A 21,042-nucleotide genomic window follows, 5' to 3' on the forward strand; every position below is an offset into this window, starting at 1 on the left:
TCAATACCGTATAGCAGCAACTTCAGTAAGAACATCCATAGCAAGAGTTGTAATGATCCTGACCTTTTTGGTTTCATCTTTAAGACGAGGTTCAAAGCAAGAGTTGTAAGGATAGAGATCTCTTGCTTAGGCAACAAAGAAGTGGAAGCAACAAAAACAAAAAGAAGACACATGAAAGGCAACATAATTGGGATGATAACGTGACTGAGGAATTTATTCCAAGGCACCTACCGGCCAATGCGACTGGCAAAGCAAAATCATATGACAGTTTCAACAACAACACGATCCAGTAAATCCAAAAAGAAGTGAAGAACTATCAAGTTTTGTTCGACATATTTGACGAAGAAGACAAGAGGGAAATACTACAGGTTACTTTACACAGGCAAACTCAACTTTATTCTTAGATTTTGTATTTTTTGCATTACTTAAGCATCCTCATTTGTAGTATCATCACATAATGTATTATCAACTCTATGATGATCATAGAATATCTAGTTTTCTCTAGCTCTTATTTTCTTCATACTTGTTAATTAGTAGAGATTTTTACCTCATTAAGATTAGTAAGGTAAGGCCTTGTACTTTTTGCTTGTACTTTTTGCTTGTACTTTTCTCATTGAGATCCTTTTATGTTTGTTAATAAAATTAGCCCTAGGAACACATTGCCTAAAAAAAAAAGTGACCAACTAGGATTTCCAAGAAAAAAAATAAAAAATTGAAGTGAATCAAACCAAATGATTGTGAAAACAACCTCTTTCAAGAAAAAGAAAAGTTCTAAAGAATCATATAAAACTCATCGACTTTTTAAAGAAATATGTCATCAGGTTCTGAAGTATAGAAAGATATATAATTTAATTGAGTTCATATCCTAGCTTTAATTCGATCACTATTTCAGGTCTTCAAATTAAATGATTTCACTGGGTATCATAATTTATAGTTGTTTTCACTCTAGCGTTATAGAAATCAAATTGACTTTTTAACTTGAAAAGCCAATAAATCCGACAAAGAAAATTATACTGGAAAACCATAATATAGATTACTATGGGTCAGCCAATTGGCCTAATATGAAAAACTAAGACATAAAACCAATTGAGAGAACAAGAATAAAGAAAATATTTTATGGTGAATTGGTCAGTTGACCTACCTATAAAAAAATTATAATCTATTCCTCTTTAGTTTATAATTACATTAATTCCTTAAAAAATAACACAAACCGAATACATAATATGTAGCTCGAATACATTAAAGAGTATCTTGGATACATTATAACATAAACCGGATACATAATATGTAGCTCGGATACATAATATGTAGCTCGAATACATTAAAAATTAGATCGGATACATTATAAAATAAATTGGATACATAATATGTAGCTCAAATACATTAAATACTGGCTCGGATACATTAATATATAGCTCGAATACATTAAAGAAATAAGAGATTTTAGAGGTTTTTAGAAATAGAAGGGGATATTGGAAATAAGAAAAACAATAAGACATGTATTTCAGTAATATTTCCATAAAAAATTAAGGATCTCAAAAAACATAAAACCAATAAGAATAATCCTCTTCTATTGTGTTGTACCTAAAAAAATAAAAAAAATAATACTCTCAATACCGTATTGCAGCAACTTCAGTAAGAACATCCATAGCAAGAGTTGTAATGTTCCTGACCTTTTTGGTTTCATCTTTAAGACGAGGTTCAATAATTTCCATTAAAGACACCAAATGTGGTTGAATAGCATCCGAACCAACAAGAAGAGCAGTAGAACGCATGATAATCGTGATTTTGTGAACAATCATAATACCTGTATGACGAGCCTGCCAAGATTTCATGTTATGACAAATTTCTCTTAATAATGGAAGTATAGCAGGAATACCTAAAGTAGATGCAACAATACTAAAACATACAGCAGCTCCGTTCCTGACATATTCATCCATGTCATCAATATCGTGACGCATTACATCAATCATAGTAGCTATACCAACTGTTTTGCTAAAATCAGATATGATTTCCGTTCCTCTTGCACGAAGATTGTTGTCCTCATGAATTATCATTGGAGTAGTTAAAATAATAACTCTGTGCACAATTCTCTTCCTCTCTTCTTGTGGAAGCAAATTTAGAGAAGGGAGCTTTTTTCTCTCCAAAGCTATTTGCTCCTCCGCCATCTGCATAGTTTGTTCGTCCAGCTGGTCCATCTTCTTATTCCTGAGTTTTCAAAAATCAATTTTTCGAATTCAATCTGATGAAAAAGATGAACAAAAATAACCCAATATATAGACAAATCAATCCTAATTAGAATGAGATTCAAATTAACAAAAATTTAAACTAAAAATCTCTCCCTAAAAACTAATTTGGGACGGAGAAGGATTAATGAAAATATAAGCATACTACTTAAATTTGGCCTAAATAGATATTTATGTTGGGTTTTATTTTTCCTGATTTTTTTACCATAAACGAGATTTTTCTTTTAGGAAAAGGTTTAATGTTTTGATGTATGAAAAGTTTTAGATTTCTATAAATATAGACTTGTTCCTTCTAATTTAATCAGCATTCACAATGTAATCCTAGGATTTTGAGAGTTTTTGGTTATGAGGGAGAATTTGTGAACCTCCTTATATTCTGAGCGAATTGGTTGATATTATATCTTTCTATATTTTGTATTCTTATATTTATAGTGGATTGCTCATCTCCTTTGTGGGTGTAGGTCGATTGACTGAATCACGTTAAATCTGTGTTTTTTGGTGTATTTCTCGTTTGTCTTCTTACTCATGATCTTTCAAGATTTGTTTTGGTAGATGGGGTTTGTGAGTTCGGACAAAGCTTTTCAATAAATTTTGTATTTGTATTAGAAAATTAAATAAATATATATATTAATTTGTGAATCTCTTAACAAAATTAATTGACAGTTCTGTGGTAAGGGAGTGGTGGTGAAAATGTTTTCACACTAGTGTTAAAACCCCTAAACTTCTAATCTTGACTCATATATATATATTAATTTGTGAATCTCTTAACAAAATTAATTGACAATTCTGTGGCAAGGGAGTGGTGGTGAAAATGTTTTCACACTAGTGTTAAAACCTCCAAACTTCTAATCTTGACTCCGCCTCTAGAAAGAGCTAGACAGACAAATTAAAGGACACATTTATTTATTATGAGCTTCGTATTACTTACGCGTTGACATGCATGTTTGCCATGTGTATTCTAACAAAACTTCCACGTCTCTGTTCTCTATCACTTAATTGTCAAAAAATTCTGGCTCTTTGGTTGTGGGAGATAGATCAATATTATTCGATGGCAGTGAAACTCTTCGTTGTTGCTCTCTTCTTCTCATTCTCTGTTCTCTTCCCTCTGGCTTCAGCCAATTCCACCGACTTCCAATATTGCAGTGAGTTTTCGTTATTGAATTCATAATTGTATATTTTACGAGTATCAATTTTAAATGATGTAATTTGGTTGAGTGTTATATGAGCAAATCAGAGGCGAGTTCAAGATTTAAATTTAATGGGTTTAACTTTTAAGATTTCATCAATGACCTCATTGTATTGGATCTAATATTTACTAAGATTTTAGTATGTTCTTACATATATATTTTGTGTCTGAAAGTTATGGATTCAGATGAACTCATTATTAAAGAATACATCCACCCAATGAGCTGATGAGGGGCTTATATATATATATATATATAACCTTGGACTCTACCTCTTTAATAGCTAGTTTTGGAGTGTGGTTCTTCTTGGTCTAGTTTCAAATCTAAGATATGATTGAATTGTACTCCGCAATCCGGATAGGAGGAAAATACTTCAAAATAATCTGAATGGTTAACTATTATGATTTATACTACTACTTTTTATATAATTTCTAAATATGTAAATTTTAAACTAAAAAAATTGAAGATTTTATGTGTGGATTCAAATCTAAACATTAGTTAATTAGTCTAACCCTCGTACACCAAATCAAGCCACGTAAATTGGAACAGAGGTAGTACTAAACAATTGATGACATAATCACAGTAATTGTTAGCTCTTGTATTGACTGTTCACTCTTTGGTTATCCTGCAATATATCTGCGTTGTTCAATTTACGTAGTCTCTACCTTATGATACAATGCTCATAATTTTCCTGATTGGCAGAAGGATTCTTATAAAATGTTAATCTAGATTATCTTCGAAAAAACGTTAGACACAACTCTGTACTAAGATTTAAGACTTTTTTTGGTTTAATAACGCAGATAAGGCGGCAAATTATGTTGTTAAGGTCCGTGGATTAGATATCACACCTTACCCTGTCAAAGGAGGTAAAGAGACCACTTTCAGTATTGCTGCGACTACAGGTAATTTCGCGTGATAATAACATGTTCTTTTGTTTTAATTGGTCTTTAGTTAGTCCTCACTTTCAACTAAAGTTATGAACATACTCCCTGATATAACAAATTATGTTGATTGTTATGGTTATTGTGATTGTCTACTTCATTAGATTGGAAATAATTGGTACTTTTGCATGCGATAGGCAGGGGCGGAGCCATGTAAGGCCGAAGGGGGTTACGTAGACGTTGAACTCCTTTTGGTTTCTTTGTGTGCTTACTTCTTTCATATTTTGAACCTCTTTAATATAGGCAATAGGACACTATGTTTTTGTGTGGAAAATGGTGAGTGATTGGTGGCATGATTTGCAGTATAGAAAAAGCTCTAATCTCTTAAAATTAGATGTCAAGCGTGATAACGGCACGGTGATGGGATAAAAGAGTCCTTCGGTAGAAGAATGACTAATCTAAGTGAGTTTTCTCTTGCAGATGAGAATATCAGTGGCGGAAAGTTAGTGATTGACGTCAAGTACCTATTCCTTCACGTCCACAAGGAGTCCCATGACATTTGTAAAGAAACATCTTGCCCTGTGTCCGGTGATTTTGTGATTTCTCACTCTCAAGCCTTGCCTGGAATAACTCCTCCGGTAAGTCATCTTTCAAGTTTTGCTCTATGCCCTGATTTTATTGCTTGTGATAAGCAGATCATATATTTATTCAGAGTTCAAAGTTGTTCATTCTTGTTAGCTAGTTACTTCGGTTTTGGCTAGCTTCAGCTCTTTATTCGTCCGAGTAAAGATACAATTTTAATTAATAATTTACAAAAGAGAAATCTTTCAATGGACTTACATGCATTTCATATCTTTACTTGCGATACAATTAGTTGCCAACTCTTGTTTCATTTCCCTGATATTCGTATGATTTTGAAGAAAAATGTTATTTTGCGAGTTTTGTCGAGCTTAACAGAGTGTTTTTATACATACAGGGTTCATATACTCTTACGATGAGAATGTTGGACGGAAGCAATCACGAATTGTCTTGCATAACCTTTGGCTTCAGTATTAATTTAATCGCGGAATCAAAAGCAGTAGCAGATATGTAGTTAAGTTGTACACTTGTGAACCAAGTGTACACATTATGTTGATCTGCAAAACATGTAAATAAGTTTCCTACTTTTTCAAGACTTTGTCCCAACTTTGCTGGTTTTAGGTCTCATCTATAATAAATAGACTTGACGAAGTGGTTGGCGCGGAGTAAATGTTATGTACATGCCCTCCGGTTTGCTGATTATTATTATTACACGAACACGATCGTGCAATTGATTGGTTAAAAAGGATATGTAGATTTTTTTACTACACACTAAACCAGATATTTGTTTTAAAAAAATTGAACATTTTAAATATTAAAGTTGATATAATGTAATTTTTGTTTTTTAGAATCATACAAACATTATCTACATTGCCACATACCCCAATTCCCAAAAAGCCCAATAAAAATTCCCAAAGAACTTTCTTCTTCTCTGTTTTCCCCTTTTCTCATCGGAATCCAGCAATGGCGGTGAAATTGATCGTTATTCTCGTGTTCTCGATGTGTATTCTCCGTCCATTTTCATCAGCTAAATCTACCGACTTCCATTATTGCAGTTAGTTTTTTTCCATTCGCTTCGAATGAGTTCATCATTACATTTGGCTTCATCTAAATTGCGGGAATGCGCCCCCATGGCACACCCAGAATATGGGCCGAAAATTGTTTTCCTTTTCCTCAAATTGCTTCGATTCCGGTTTCTAAAATGGAAAAATTGAGAATTTTACTGTTTGCTTCATTTCGGATTCAATTTATGTGATATAATTTGAATTAATCATAGTATTGTGTGTGGTTATAAAATGTTTGCAAGTAGTGATTTTAAACCTGTCATAATGTTTGTTTGATTAAAAAAGTACTTGTAAACGATCCTCGGTAGAGGTTATAAAAAATGGTTATACATATTAACTTACTGCATCACATAATCACAGCAAAAGCCCTTGTAATGAGGGGCGGAGCCGGCCAGAAGATGTACCTCTTCGGTAGAAAATTACTATTTATATATGGTTAAAATTACTTTTTATGTTTATACGTAGATGTTGAATCCCTTCTACTGCTAGTTTGTGTGTTTACTTCTTTCGATTTTGCATCCTCCTTTGCTTGTTCCTTTTTTAAATTTTTTTATCCGGCAATATCTTTTATTCACGGGAAAGCATAGGCACAAACTGTACTATCGATAATCTAGATTCTAATTTCCAACAGCCAGAGTTTTTTGGTTTGACAATGCAGATAAGAAGCCCAATTATGCTGTTAAGGTCAGTGGAGTAGATATAACACCTTATCCTGTTAAAGGAGGTAAAGAGGCTACTTTCAGTATTGCTGCAACTACAGGTAATTCGCGTCTTAATTTGTTCTATCTTTTTTGGTTTTTTTAGTCCTTACTCACGTTCATCAGTAGTTAACACCTTGACGTAGTGATTCGTGATCTGAAATGAGTAAGAAGTTATAATTGATCAACTTGTTGGTTATTTCCTAGTTACAAAAGATTAGAAATGATTGGTACTTTTGCCTGCCATGGGACACACTTGTTTTTACGGGAAAATGGTGGCAGGAATGCTATGCCATAAGGAAAGAGTGGAGGGAATAAATTATGTTATCTTTGAAGGAGAATCGGGGGTTCAAGGCGTCTGTTCTTTTGTAGTAAGTCAATTTGTGGGAGTCTCCCATCACCCATGTCCATTTAATTTATACACACAATTGAACCTTGTAATAATGTTGAAGTTCATAAGTAAAGTGATGTTGATAAAGTCGGTCTGTTCCTTCATTTTGATGTTTGGAAAGGCTAACTTTTACGTCACCAGTTGGCTTTGTTGGTTGGAATGGCAACGATACTACTAGAGGAGGTATTGTTGAGAATGGCAGTAGCCTGGAAAATTGAATTCTTGGAATGCTTTTACTTTACTTGGTTATGTACTTATGGTCAGTCGTGATCGTGCAATCACTTTACTATGAAATATATATATATATATATATATATATATATATATCTACCATGTGCTTTCTTTAATAGCTCGTGTTGCTGCATATTACCAATATGCACTAGTATGGGTCTGTATTAGGTATCTTTTCCCCTTCTTTTGCAGCTATTCGTCATGCTTAGTTTATGTGAGATTTGCAGGACACAGGAAGCTTTTGACCTCTCAAAATTAGATGTCAAGCATGACTTGTGTACATTTCTGGGATAAGAGTAGAAAAGTGACTGAGATTTTCTCTTGCAGATGATAATATCAGTGGTGGAAAGTTGATTATTGACGTCAAGTATCTATTCCTTCACGTCCACCATGAGACTCATGACATTTGTAAAGAGACATCTTGCCCTGTTTCTGGTGATTTTGTGCTTTCACACTCTCAAGCTTTACCTGGAATTGCTCCTCCAGTAAGTCTTTTTTTCCAGTTTTGCTCTAAATTTGTTATGATATCATTTTCTGCTGCTTCATTCTGCATAACTTCCCTCTATAAGAAGGCGGGCTTGCCTGTGTTGTCGAACCTAACAGGGGGTTGGTTTTATACAGGGCTCATATACTCTTACGATGAAAATGGTGGATGGAAACAATCAAGAATTGTCATGCATAACCTTTGGCTTCAGTATGAGTTTAATTGCAGAATCCATAGGAGTAGCAGATGCTTAAGTCGTCATAACTGTTAATTATTGTACATACATTACTTTATGTTATTTTTTATTGATTTGAGGATCTATTGGAAATATCATCTCTACCTATGAGGTAGAGGTATAGTCGGTGTACATTCTACCCTTCACACCCCCATTTTATGGGATTACACCCTGTATATGTTGTTCGTGTGGTATAAAATCTCTTTTTCATGTGATGTCTGTCTCAGTTTCTCTTTAGTAGATCGGAGACAGTTGTTAGAAGTACCAACGGTTCAGGTTGGGGTGAATTTAATGGGTGAAATATGGAGTACGTGAACATGGAATTTTTCTTGAATATGTCGCGTCAATTTATTTATCACCAAGACAAATAGAAATGAGATAAAAGTTAATTCCTGATACAACCTCATCATGATTGGAAGTTCTTTAGGTCTCATTTCCTACCGTCCTCACTTGAGTCTTGAATCCATCGTACATGTCCTTAATTGCACAATACAAGTAATGAGTACACTTCTAACATTCAAACATCTCCTACAGAACTTCTCAGGGACTTTGTCCTATACTTTTTCTGAGTTAATAAAAATCAAATGTAAGTCTCTTTTCATCTTCTCATATTGTTCCATAGAATGAATGATTTCTATAATTGATCGACACAGACATAAATCTAAATTGATTCTTAAAGGAGCAGAATACACAAGAGAAATGTTTTTGTATGTTTCATTGATACAATGTGTTGTTTAAATACAAAGAATTATGTGGTAAAAGATCCCACAATATCAGTAAAACTAATGAATCCTATCAAGTAATTAAAGGTAAAGAATCAGAGAATATACAATAATGAAATCAGAATATATGATACTGATATGGAAAATATTTCATCTTCATTTAGCTTCTTTATGCCCCCGCAAGTTAGCGGGTGGTGGAACGACCCCTAACTTGGAGACAGCCCATTGAGTTTGGGATTTGGATAAAGATTTCGTAAGTATGTCAGCTAGCTGATCAGCTGAGTGAACATGTACTATCCGGAGTTGTTGACGTTGGACTTGGTCCCTGACAAAATGGAAATCAATGGCTATGTGCTTCATTCTACTGTGGAAAACTGGATTTTGGCACAAATAGGTGGTGCCAATGTTGTCGCAGTAGATAGTTGGTACATTATCAAGAGAGATACGAAGCTCTTTGAGAAGATTGGTAAGCCAATTTGTTTCTGCAACAGCATGAGCAACGACACGATACTCGGCCTCAGTTGAAGATCGAGCGACTGTTCTCTGTTTCTTTGATGACTAACTGATTGGTGTTAAGCCAAGATAGATAACATAAGCAGAAGTAGAGGTACGATCATCGTGGTCCCCTGCCCAATCTGCATCGGTATAAACATGAAGGGCAGCATTAGATCCATGGTGAAAAAGAAGCCCATGATGGATAGTTGATTTGAGATACCGAAGGAGGCGCTTCACTGCTTGCCAGTGTGTGTGAGATGGCTGATGCATAAATTGGGAGAGCTTATTAACAACAAAGCTTATGTCTGGTCTAGTAAATGCAAGATACTGGAGCTTGCCAATTGCACTTCGATATTGTTTTGCATCTGTAGGAGGGGAGCCATCATTCAACCTAAGTGAAATCGTGGTGGATAATGGTGTAGAAACACCCTGGCAGTCCTGCATAGAGAACTCCTGTAAGATGTCCATTATGTACTTGGTTTGAGAAAGAAATAATCCAGCTGATTGTGGAAGGACTTCAATGCCTAGGAAAAAATGTAGTGGTCCAAGGTCTTTGAGTGAAAAACGGTTGGAGAGTGCGCTCTTGATGTTGTTAATAGTTTGCAAGTTATTTCCTGTAATAACAATATCATCTACATATACAAGCAAGAAAATGACAGTGTTATGAGAGTGTAAGGTAAATAAAGAGTGATCAGAATGAGTCTTGCGAAATCCAGCAGAAATGAGAAAATTCGTGAGCTCGGTGTACCAAGCACGGGGTGCTTGTTTGAGACCATATATGGCTTTGTTTAGTTTGCATACATAGTTTGGGTAATCAGGATTCTCAAAACCTTTCGGTTGTTTCATAAAGACTTCCTCAGTCAGTGTACCTTGTAGAAAAGCATTATTTATGTCTAGTTGATGGAGTGGCCATTTGTTTTGTGTGGCGATGGCAAGTACTGTTCGAATGGTTGTTGGTTTGACAACCGGACTGAAAGTATCAACATAATCGATTCCAGGCCGTTGAGTGAAACCTTTGGCAACAAGGCGAGCCTTGTACCGTTCAATTGATCCATCAGGTTTGCACTTAATACGGAAGATCCATTTATTCTCCACAATATTTTGGTGATCAGATGGAGGAATAAAGTTCCATGTTTGGTTGCTCATAAGAGCGTCAAATTCACTTTGCATAGCTTGTCTCCATTGTGGGTCCTTACAAGCTTGTTTAACTGTGACTGGTGGTATTTGGGATGTAAGGGTGGCCATGGATGCATACTTTGGATTAGGCTTAGTGATTTGATGTTGGGAGCGGGTGACAGGGCGTCGTGGTGGTAAAGACTGGTTGGTCTGAGAAGGGAGGTTAAGTTGTGGTGAGTGCTGCTGCTGAGGAAGGGAATTAGAAGGGGGAGTTGTGGACGATTCAGCAGTAAAAAATGAATTATCTAGAGGGGAGGAAGTTACCTGATTTCGTCGGATTGCTGGAAGTTCTGACGGAGGACGCACAACTATTGCTGGTGCAGTAGAGTCATTTGGACGAACAACCAAGTTTGGATCTTCGATTGGAAGTGGACTTCTTAGAGTAATAGGAAAAGATATTGTATGATCTGGACAAGATAGAGTAGAGGAAGATGTATCCGAATCGGATGTGGAATTAAACCATAAGATATTCTGAGGGATTCCCTTATACTTGGAAAAAATATTTTCATAAGGAAAAATATCTTCCAAAAATTTTACGTCTCTGGAGAAATATATTTTTGAGGATTCAGGATCAAAGCATTGATGACTATGAAAGTGAGTGGAGAATCCTAAATAGACACATGGTGTTGATCTTGGTTCAAGTTTATTTTTAGTATATGGCTTTAGCCAAGGATAGCATAAGCAACCAAACGTAAAAAGTGAGAAAATATTGGGAGCTGTACCAAAAAGAGCTTGATATGGAGAAATATTATCTGAGGATGTAGGAAATCTATTAATTAAGTAAACAGCAGTTTGACAAGCAAAACTCCAAAATTGGGGTGGTAGTGATGCTTGGTGAAGTAGGGTTCTAGCAGTTTCGATAATGTGCCTATGACGTCTTTCAGCTAAGGCAATTCTTTGTGGGGTATATGGGGGAGAGGATAAGTGTTGAATCCCAAATTCAGTAAGAAGTGATTTTAGTCCCTTAAATTCTCCTCCCCCATCAGAATATAAGGTGAGAATCTTAGTATTGAAAAAGTTCTCAATGAGTGGCCGAAATTCAGTGAAGACCTTGACTACATCACTTTTTTGTTTAAGTGTATAGAGCCAAATATATTTGGTAAACTGATCGACAAAGATGACGTAATAGCGCTTTTGATCAAGGGATAGAACAGGTGAAGGACCCCAAACATCGGTATAGAGTGTTTCAAATGGTCTTGAACTTTGCAAAGAGTTACGTGAGAAAGGAATCTTGTGGCTTTTATTGCAATGACATGAATTACAAGATTGAAAATTATCAAAATAAGGCAACTGGTAATTTCTTAAAAGAAGCTTCAAAAGACGGATATTAGGATGTCCTAGACGACGATGCCACAGAGATAAAGGAACTTGAGAAGTATTTGCCGTGAAGGCTGTAGGAGATGAATGTGTTGAGGTCGCAAACGTTGGCCATTCGTACAAATCATCTCTATTCCGGCCTTGTAATAGTGGTGCCCCCGTAGTCAGTGCCTTCACAACAAAAGAGAAAAGAAAAAATTCAATAGATGTTTGGTTTTGTTGACAAAATTTTGAAACAGATATAAGATTCTTTTTGATAGATGGAGTACACAGAATATTATGAAAAGAAAAAGAATGTATGGGAGAGTTTAATGTAGTGGAACCAGTGTGGGTGATCGAAATACCGTTACCATCACCCATTGAAACTTGTTCAGGACCCGTGTATTCATGTGGAGAGGCTATGTTCTGAGAATCAGCAGTGATATGATGTGAGGCACCGGAATCCAGAATCCATGGAGCAGTATTGGGAAAAGACCGAGCAGCAAACATGGCCTTAGCGTCAAAATGGTTATGCGACTTGGAACGACAAACATTTGCAGTGTGACCAAATTTTTCACATAACTGACATTGGATTTGCATTTTCGCCTGCATAGGAATAGAGGGACGCCATGGCTGGGAAAAGTTTCCATTGCTTTGAGTGTGGGGGGTACGCCATTGTTGCGTTTCAGAAGGAGTAGTTTGCGAACGCCATTGAGGCTGACCAGACCAGCGGCGAGTTTGCCTGTTGCTATTGTTATTGTGATTATTTGTTCTCTGTGCAACTTGAGCAGTGATTGGAGTTGGTGGTTGCTTCTTATCAGTTTGCTTTAGATAAAGTTCATGATCCGTGAGCTTGTGAGCCAATTCCTCATATGAAATAGGAGAGTCTCTTGAACGAATAACAGTACTTAAAGCCTCATATTCAGGTCCAAGGCCACTCAAAATTTTTACAACCAACTCTTCATTAGAAATGCGAGCACCGGCAGCAGCTAATTCATCAGTGATAGTTCTTATCTCCCTGAGATAATCAGTGACAGATTTTTGATCTCGCTGAACTTTCGCCAATGCATCTCGAAGACTGTAGATCCTGGTTTGAGATCTATTTGCATATGTAGTATGCAAATAGTCCCATGCTTCCTTTGAAGTTTCAGCAGAGGCAACTGATGGTGCAATAGTGGAGTCAACAGATGCCATTAAGGCGTTGCAGATGAGATTATCTTGCTGAAACCAGATTTTGAAATCTGGATTAACGACATCTTGTGTGTCTTGCTTAATGGTGCGTGGTGGCGGCGTTATGGATCCATCGAGATAGCTCATTAAGTCAAACCCATTCATGACATTTTGAATTTGAGCTTTCCATGTTGCAAAGTTTGCACCACCAGTAAGTTTGATTGGAAGTTGTGTAGTTGGGTTGATGTTAATGATTTGCGTTTTGGTTGAAGCAACATTCACAATTGTGGATGAAGTGTTGATTGGGTCATCACTGTTCAGATTGATGTCCGAAGCAGATGAGTTCACCATTGTTTTTAGGTGGTTTGGAAAGGAAAGGAAAAAAAAAATGAAAAAGATGGGAAGATGATTACAAGTTTATACTCGTTTGAGTGTTGATAGCTCTAATACCATAAAGGAGCAGAATACACAAGAGAAATGTTTTTGTATGTTTCATTGATACAATGTGTTGTTTAAATACAAAGAATTATGTGGTAAAAGATCCCACAATATCAGTAAAACTAATGAATCCTATCAAGTAATTAAAGGTAAAGAATCAGAGAATATACAATAATGAAATCAGAATATATGATACTGATATGGAAAATATTTCATCTTCATTTAGCTTCTTTAATTCTCAGTAATAAACACAATTCTTCTCACCCTCATCTTCATCAGTCTTTCCCAAATTTATATTGTGTGACTTAGCAATTTGGTTCACAAATATCTGTTCTTAATCATATGCTTCAAAAAAGAAAATATTACTCAATATCTAGGTAAACAACACAACATAAAATAGAACTCTCCACTAACAATAGAACACCTCACTTTTCATTATGACCAATTAAACCGTTCAACTCAAACATCAACTCTAAAAATGCATATCTAAATTTCTTTAAATGGAGTGGAATCTAAATATACATTTTTAAAGTTGAAATACTTATGGAACCAACTCTCAAATTAAGTTAAAATATGTACTCTCTTCATCTTTTTTTAGTTATCATGTATTTTTTTTAAAAGTTAAATAATAAAAACTTTAATCAATATTTTATGATATCGAAAAGCACAATATGACAATTAAAAAAAGACGAGAGAGTGTTGAACACAAAAGTTGACAACATGTTATTTGTGTTTGGTAGAATATAATAATTGTTGTGCCTTCTCTGGCCTTGCCCAAATTGTCCCGCTGTCTTTTCCACTCTTTTTGAGTCTTCACAGAATCAGAGTTCTCTAACAATGGCGATTCAAAGGCTACCATTACTACTGGTCTTTCTACTAATCTCATCTCTGACCCTTTTAGCACAATCGCGCAGCGACACGAACCATGTGTACTCACCGTGTGCCGACGCAAAAGTGCAGAGATCGGATGGGTTTAGCTTTGGAATAGCATTTGCTTCAAGAACATCATTCTTCGTCAACAGCTCAGTTCAATTGTCTCCTTGTGATAAGAGGCTATCTCTTTCGTCGGCAAATTCTCAAATTGCTGTGTTCAGACCTAAAGTGGATGAGATCTCTCTGCTTACAATTAACACTTCCAGTTTCTTCCCTGTATGATCCCAGCCTCGATTAACTTTGTCTTTGTTTATGTCGCTTGTATTTGAGTTATATATTGTTAATTGTTTGTATAAGGCTGAAAGTTGAGGGTTTTTTTGTTTACTTGGGGAAATATGGTGAAATGGGGTTAGATCTGAAATTTAGGTTTGGTTTGGGGGTTTTTGCTGTGGGGTGGGGTGGGGGCTAAGGAAAAATGCCTTGGATGTAATTTTTTGTAAAAGGCTGAAAGCTGAAGTTTTTTTTTTTTGAAATTTGGCTGAAAGTTGATTTTTTTTTTTTTAAAGTGGGCTAAAAGTTGAAGTTTTCATGATTGCTGGGGAAATATGGTGAAATGGGGTTAGATTTGAAATGGGTTTGTTCTGCTTTTAGGTTTAGTTGGGGTGGGGTTGGAAGCTAAGTGAGAATGAGAAGGGTTTGCAGTTGTTCTGATTTTAACTGTTGATTATGTATTTCGAAGGTAGAAAGGTATAGCCACAGTTTTTTGGACATTGTTTTCCTAGAGAGGAGGATGGAGAGGTCGAGTATTAGGGTAGACGTTTAGTAGGTATTTAGTTTTCCTTAGTATTATTATTATTACTCTCATAATACTATCTTAGTTTTCGATTTTATTATTACCTGTTGTTTCGCTCCGGTCCTTTGCTGTAGTTACCGTGTTATTTGTTGTTGCTATTGTTCTCTTTGTCCTTTATTTATAGCATGACGTATTCATTACCATATTTTCGTTCCATACTTGACTATGATATGCTTTACTTGAGCCGGTGGCCTAACGCAAACAACATCTCTACCTTCACTGGGTAGGGGTAAGGTTGTGTATACACTGGGTATGCTGTTGGTGTCTTCCTAGAAAAAAGACAACTATGTCAGCCCCAATTTATGTGAGGATGTTTGTCTGGTTATGAAGATTAAGAAAAGAAGCTTTTAAAACTGGTGATTTGAACATATAATAGACAATTCGGTGGCTAAATGAGAGGTTTAAAGGTAAATTATTTCTAAATATAGAATAGCGTTAGTTGTTTTGGTCCAGACGAAATAGTAAAATATGATACACAAATTGAGATAGAGTACTTGGTATGTATGAAGAATGTAATGTGGTTGGGTTTTCTTCTGCTGATGTTTTTAACTTTTTATCTCATTCACTTTAGCTTATGGAGGTCAATTATTTCCTAAGCATCTGTTTTCCATATATTTCTTGTGGCTGAGTATCCGTTGGTTCTTAGTTCTAGAACTAAAACTGTTGGACTTGATTAATATTCTTATAGTGATGAATGCGAGTTTCCTTCTTTGTAACAATATCCCATGATTTGTAACTATCTTAATTTTCCTTTAGTATCATTACTGTTTGGGTATGTGCTGATGAATTCTTGTTTCTTTCTTAATCTGATGTTTGCCTCCTACCACTAATTCTAACTTAATCTTGCTGGTCCTGTCTGCCAGATGTCTATGACTTAATGCAGTCTTGAATTTTGTTTTTGGAGTGATTGGTAGCACCAGTGTGCAACTTATAGGTTGACATAAATTAGTAATACAACATCATCAAGAGAACAATTGCAATCATTTATATATTTATTGAAAGCAATTGTATGCACTTATAGCTAACTTTTAATAAATATTAGTATGAAAACATCAACAGTAAAGAATTGTTATCATTTATATACTTAAAGATCCAAGTAACTGAGCTTAGAAAATAGAGCAAATGGTGCTAAAAGTTTCTTTACTATTTAAGAAAATAGGATATGAGTGTTGAACTGTGATTTGTGGTGTTCCAGACGCCAGCTGCCTTTAGCCATCAGCATCTTCTCCTGTCTGACCACAATCTGGGAAGTGGGAACTACATGGACCCATTTGCACATCATGTTAATATTAAGGACATTTTCAGATATCGGGTTAGCTTTAAGCTTGGGGTGGATTAAGTCTGTATCATAAAAATAGGTTCTCCTCTTTAGTTAAGTACTAACTCTAAGTTTTGGGGCAATAGGTTCCTTTATCCCCTTTTACCTTTCATGATAAATTGGCTAAACTCATAAAAAACAAAAACAAAAAAATAGCATTGGAATCGATTTTTATTGACCAATCAGAATTGTCTTCCAGGATCTATAATTGCCTCAAAATGTCCAATATATATACTTTCGCACATAGGAGATCGAGACACGGCCCCAGGGCTATGGGGAAAGATGTAGATCGATCGCCCTAGATAGACAACTACATAGAGGGCCTCTTACCAGTCTATATATTCTTTGATTTCGTTCCCCCCGTAACAGATTCTCTTGATCCAGCCGAACTTACTTCGATGTAAGATGGAGTTGAAGTCTTAGGGTAAGCAGCTCCGTACGCCATTCGGATATCAGCAAGTCCGTATAACTTCAAAAGAATCATTCTTTATGAATCAAGTACCATTCAAACAAAGGGTGCATTGCCTCTTTGAGTGAAGAGGAGAGGGGCTTTGTATAGACACTCTTGAGCCATGTTCGTCGCCCAAGGGTTACCATTCTTTCATTTCATTCTATTGATTGGCTCTAGCTCCAAAGAACATATACATGGAGCTATGTCGACTTACGTACGTCTTGTTGACTAAACGTGGTAAATATGTCTTTTCACCTTCTGATGCCTTCCCCTTGTGCTATTTGACCCCTCAACTTGATGATCACCGCAATTGAAGCAGCAATTAGCTTCTGACATGGTTTCTGGGGTTTGCACAATGGCTGACCTTCTGAGGGATCTCGTCTTCGGCATTCGTTCCCTCCTCTGCACCTCGTACTCACTCCATCATCCATAATTGGCAGCATGGCAAGCATGGAATGCCCTACAGCCTCCTCTATCTGTCTTACTGTATTCTTCAATTAAGGTTGAGACGAAGAAGAGCTGATGGATTCCCAAATTAGGTTTTTGTAATGGACAGCCCAATACTGGTGCTGCTGGTTTGGGCTTAGTTGTACCTTCTGCTTGCTGATTTCAATTTTCAAAGGAGGCCCATTTCCACCTTCTATCATTTAGGATGGAGGGAGTAGTGCTTAATGGTCCTTAGTTTTTTTTTTTTGTCTATCAGAGAGCTTTAGTGAGAAAGCAATATGCTCTACTAACTGTATTTTAGGGTTCACGGCAGCAGGGTGAGTGGGTGCTGGGAATGTAAATCATTTCAAATACCATTTATTGTCTTGTTCTCGCATTTATATTCAAGAATCAAGATTAATGGTTGTGCCAATGTTTCCAAACTGTAACGTGTAGAATATGAAGGGTCTGCCAATGTTGTCAATACTTTAGAATACGTTTCCAAAGCTTTACATACCTGCAATATGACCGTGCTATTAGTTGACTATCATCTTGGAAAATGTGCCTTACCTTTTTATCTTTGCCATTGTTGCTCTAGGAGTGAAAAACGGGTGGGACAGATGGGATATGGTTGGGTTGAAAATGGGTTTTAGAAAAGGAAATGTCCAATCCACCCATATTTAATGTGGATAAAAAATGGGTTAACCGACAGATAATATGGATATACATATCATACATGGCTTTAGGAATAGTCTGGTGAGAACACAAGCTAAAAGCCAAAATAATCTTAGGACTCTCAGAAAGTAAGAACTCATGAAAAATAACAAGCAGATAAATGGGTGTTAATTATATCATTATATGGATATCCATATCAATCCATCTGGATATTCATTTTTTCATGGATAATTTCCATCTTTGACCCTTTTTCAAAAAGTCGGCTATCCAACCCATCTCTAATGGATTTGATTGGATTGGATGGTTACTTGTTTTGTTTAACCATTTTGCCAGCCCTAGTTGCTACCCTCTTATATCACAGAAGTTGTCTTCTTCAAATATAGGAGTCTTATTACACTTAATAGCTCATGATCTGCAGATCATTTTGGAACCTCTTTTGATAATTTCATTCAGTGTTTATGCTCGTTTGCTTATTTCAACTTCTAGTCCCTCTTTTTTTTGCTGCATCCTTGAGAAGCCTCTTCTGTTTCCCTTTTTTTCTTCTCTGTTAATTCTATGGGAGAGGGGTGGGGATATTGGGAGAAGGGGAGTGATTTATTTACTGATTCGTACTGAGTTAAGGATTTTTTGAATTAATTTATCATCAAGTATTGTTGTGTTCCTTTCATGTTTCTTCTCCTATCTGGACCCTTTTTGCTGCGCCTTTGTAGCTAGAGACAACTGTTTATTTTTCAACTGTTACAGGAAAGTATGCATGCATTGTTTCTTCATGTTCGCTATCTTTCTGCATTCATCATCCAATACGCTTACCTGGGGATAGTTTGTAAAATTGCAATTTTGGTTCGAGTTATTGCTTAATTATTTTTCTGTCCTTGTGATATTGGACTTATCACATGCATCTTCGATTAAATGAAGTATGTGCTTTTCATCCAACTACTAACGGAAGCCAATAGAGAAAACAAATTGTTAACAAGCTCAAAATGGCAATTCGGTTATATGAATGCCACTCTGGCTATCCATTTTTTCTCCTGTCATCTTTTCTTCCTCTCGGCTCTCTCAAAGTTTTGAAGCTATCTTGTCTGCAACACCTGAAGAAAAGAAATGAAGAGAAACACACTTTCAATTTCCTTAGATAGTGTGAAAAGAAGATAACCAACAATAAAAATCACTAGCTCCACAAATATGCTGTGCTTCTGTGTTTCAATTTGATTCTGCAAATCATCTTTTTTATTGTAGGAAACAAGTAGTAAATAGATAGTTGAGTATGCAACCCATTTCTAGTGAAATCAAGGAACGGGAAGTCTTGATCATCCAAAGATGGTGTTAGAATCGACTCTCCATTTTTTTCAACAACCATCTTTTTATTCTGTCAATCAAAGCCACACTTTCTTTTTCTTTATAACTTAAGCCGGCACCCTCCACTCCATCAGGTTTAGGCATTAGGCTAATTTTTATCATCGTCAGGGCAAAATTATAGAGGTAATTGGGAAGCCGTGCTATGAAAAATCCTTCTGGTAAAATAGAGAATCAGGTTTTTTTTTTGCGCAAGTATTTGATGCTGAATTTAGTTTGTGAGATACTTAAATTGCCTTTCTTGAAATTAAGAGATCGTGTCTTTTCTGGGCTTCCATTAGTAGTTGGAGCACAAGGATGAATGTGCTAGGTCCAATATCACAAAGACCAACAAAGAAACTTAGCAATAACTGAAGGACCGAAACTGCTATTTCCTGTATTTCTATTTTGAATGCATCTACTAACCTCTCTACCTTCACAAGGTAGGGGTAAGGCAACGTACATACCACCCTACTGGTATGTTGTTGTTGTTGTTGTTGTATATGGATCTACTAACCTCCGATGCTTCTTCTACTGTACCACAGGATTCTTATGGAGGCTACATGGTTGCATTTGCTGGTCGGAAATATGCTGCTAGGTCTTTACCTGCTTTCGTTGCTAATGGTACATTCACTGTAACAAGTTTTACTCTGGTAAGTGAAATTGCTGTCAACAAGATCTGGTGTCACATCGGTTGATTTGGTATCTTACAGCGTGTTTGATCCATAGGTACATGAATTCAAAAAGGGTAGGCTGGAAAACCTGTATTGGAAGAGAGATGGATGCTCGTCTTGCTCAGGCAACTCTAACTTTGTGTGCCTCAACGGTCAGGACTGTGCTATCAGGACTAATAACTGCAAGAATCGAGGTGGCAATGTTGATTGTAGCCTCGGTATACAACTTACATTTTCTGGCACCGATAAGCATGCATCCGTTTTCAATTCATGGTTTGAAGTGAAGAATCTTCGACAGTACTCTCTGTATGGCCTTTATTCCAATCTCCGCGGTTCTCTCACAGATCAATACAACAAATTCTTCTGATTATATGTATGTTAGAGCTGTATTTTGTATAATTTACTTGTTTTATAATGGCTTCTCTTACTCTGTTTCTGAGTGTTCTCTTTGTTATTTGTTTATTTACTTTGTATCCATGTGGAGATCATTTGACAACATTTCTCTTCCTATTTGCTTCATTTAGTAGTTTTTTTTTCTATGTGAATGAAAGTGTTAAAACTCAAAATGGAGAAAGTGAGACCACAAGTTTCATTTTCTTCTAATAGTATCAAGTTAACATGAGTCAAGTGAAATGAAACGGAGGAAATATTAATTGTTCGATGGTCCTTATAAATGTTAAATTGAGTTTTTTGGTCTTCTATTAAAAAACTATATGATAAAAAAAGATAGTGATTTACTATTTTTTCAAATTACTAATTAATTATCTTTATACTAATACTTAAAATTAAGGCGTTCTAGAATATATGATAAAAGGAAAGTATATTTTAAAAATCTAGGAGTTTTAATCTATATGGGAAATATACTATGAGAATTAATAATTGAGTCCTAAAATATATGATATAGAGAAAAAAACATTTTAAAAATTAAAGAGTCCGAAAATATATGGTAAAAATTCTAAGGTTTTCACTCATCAACATGTAGTTATTACTAATTTTTATATATTCTTAAGTCATTTATTACTATTAGACAAGATCCAAAAAAGGTAGCATAATAATAATATTTTTTTATATTAATGATAATAATTAGTATTTTTTTTCTTTTCCTAAAGTGTTTATTTTAGTAAAGTAAGGTAATTGGTCAAAACTTTAG

At 35.7% G+C, this 21,042-nt stretch overlaps 3 protein-coding genes across 4 annotated transcripts; all 3 read left to right on the forward strand.

Annotated features, from left to right (window-relative positions):
- The first annotated feature begins 3,294 nt into the window (after positions 1–3,294).
- On the forward strand, positions 3,295–5,538 carry LOC125806924 (uncharacterized). Its single transcript, XM_049486677.1, has 4 exons — positions 3,295–3,388; positions 4,231–4,332; positions 4,792–4,949; positions 5,288–5,538. The coding sequence occupies exons 1-4, from the start codon at positions 3,295–3,297 to the stop codon at positions 5,402–5,404; spliced, it is 471 nt and encodes a 156-aa protein (XP_049342634.1). The 3' UTR covers positions 5,405–5,538.
- Positions 5,539–5,843: 305 nt separating this feature from the next.
- On the forward strand, positions 5,844–8,168 carry LOC125807128 (uncharacterized). 2 transcript variants are annotated; one of them, XM_049486900.1, is made up of 4 exons: positions 5,844–5,893; positions 6,613–6,714; positions 7,602–7,759; positions 7,896–8,014. In XM_049486900.1, the coding sequence occupies exons 1-4, from the start codon at positions 5,854–5,856 to the stop codon at positions 8,010–8,012; spliced, it is 417 nt and encodes a 138-aa protein (XP_049342857.1). In that variant the 5' UTR covers positions 5,844–5,853; the 3' UTR covers positions 8,013–8,014. The 2 variants fall into 2 exon arrangements, with proteins under 2 accessions (XP_049342857.1, XP_049342856.1); XM_049486899.1 differs by having other exon boundaries at positions 5,850–5,944; positions 7,896–8,168.
- Positions 8,169–14,040: 5,872 nt separating this feature from the next.
- On the forward strand, positions 14,041–20,399 carry LOC125807108 (uncharacterized). Its single transcript, XM_049486881.1, has 3 exons — positions 14,041–14,439; positions 19,764–19,871; positions 19,948–20,399. Exons 1-3 carry the CDS (start codon positions 14,128–14,130, stop codon positions 20,257–20,259), a joined length of 732 nt encoding a protein of 243 aa, XP_049342838.1. The 5' UTR covers positions 14,041–14,127; the 3' UTR covers positions 20,260–20,399.
- Positions 20,400–21,042: the final 643 nt, after the last annotated feature.

Source organism: Solanum verrucosum, unplaced genomic scaffold, assembly GCF_900185275.1.
Source record: "Solanum verrucosum unplaced genomic scaffold, falcon-dt-bn FXZP01000196.1, whole genome shotgun sequence".
Lineage (NCBI taxonomy): Eukaryota > Viridiplantae > Streptophyta > Magnoliopsida > Solanales > Solanaceae > Solanum > Solanum verrucosum.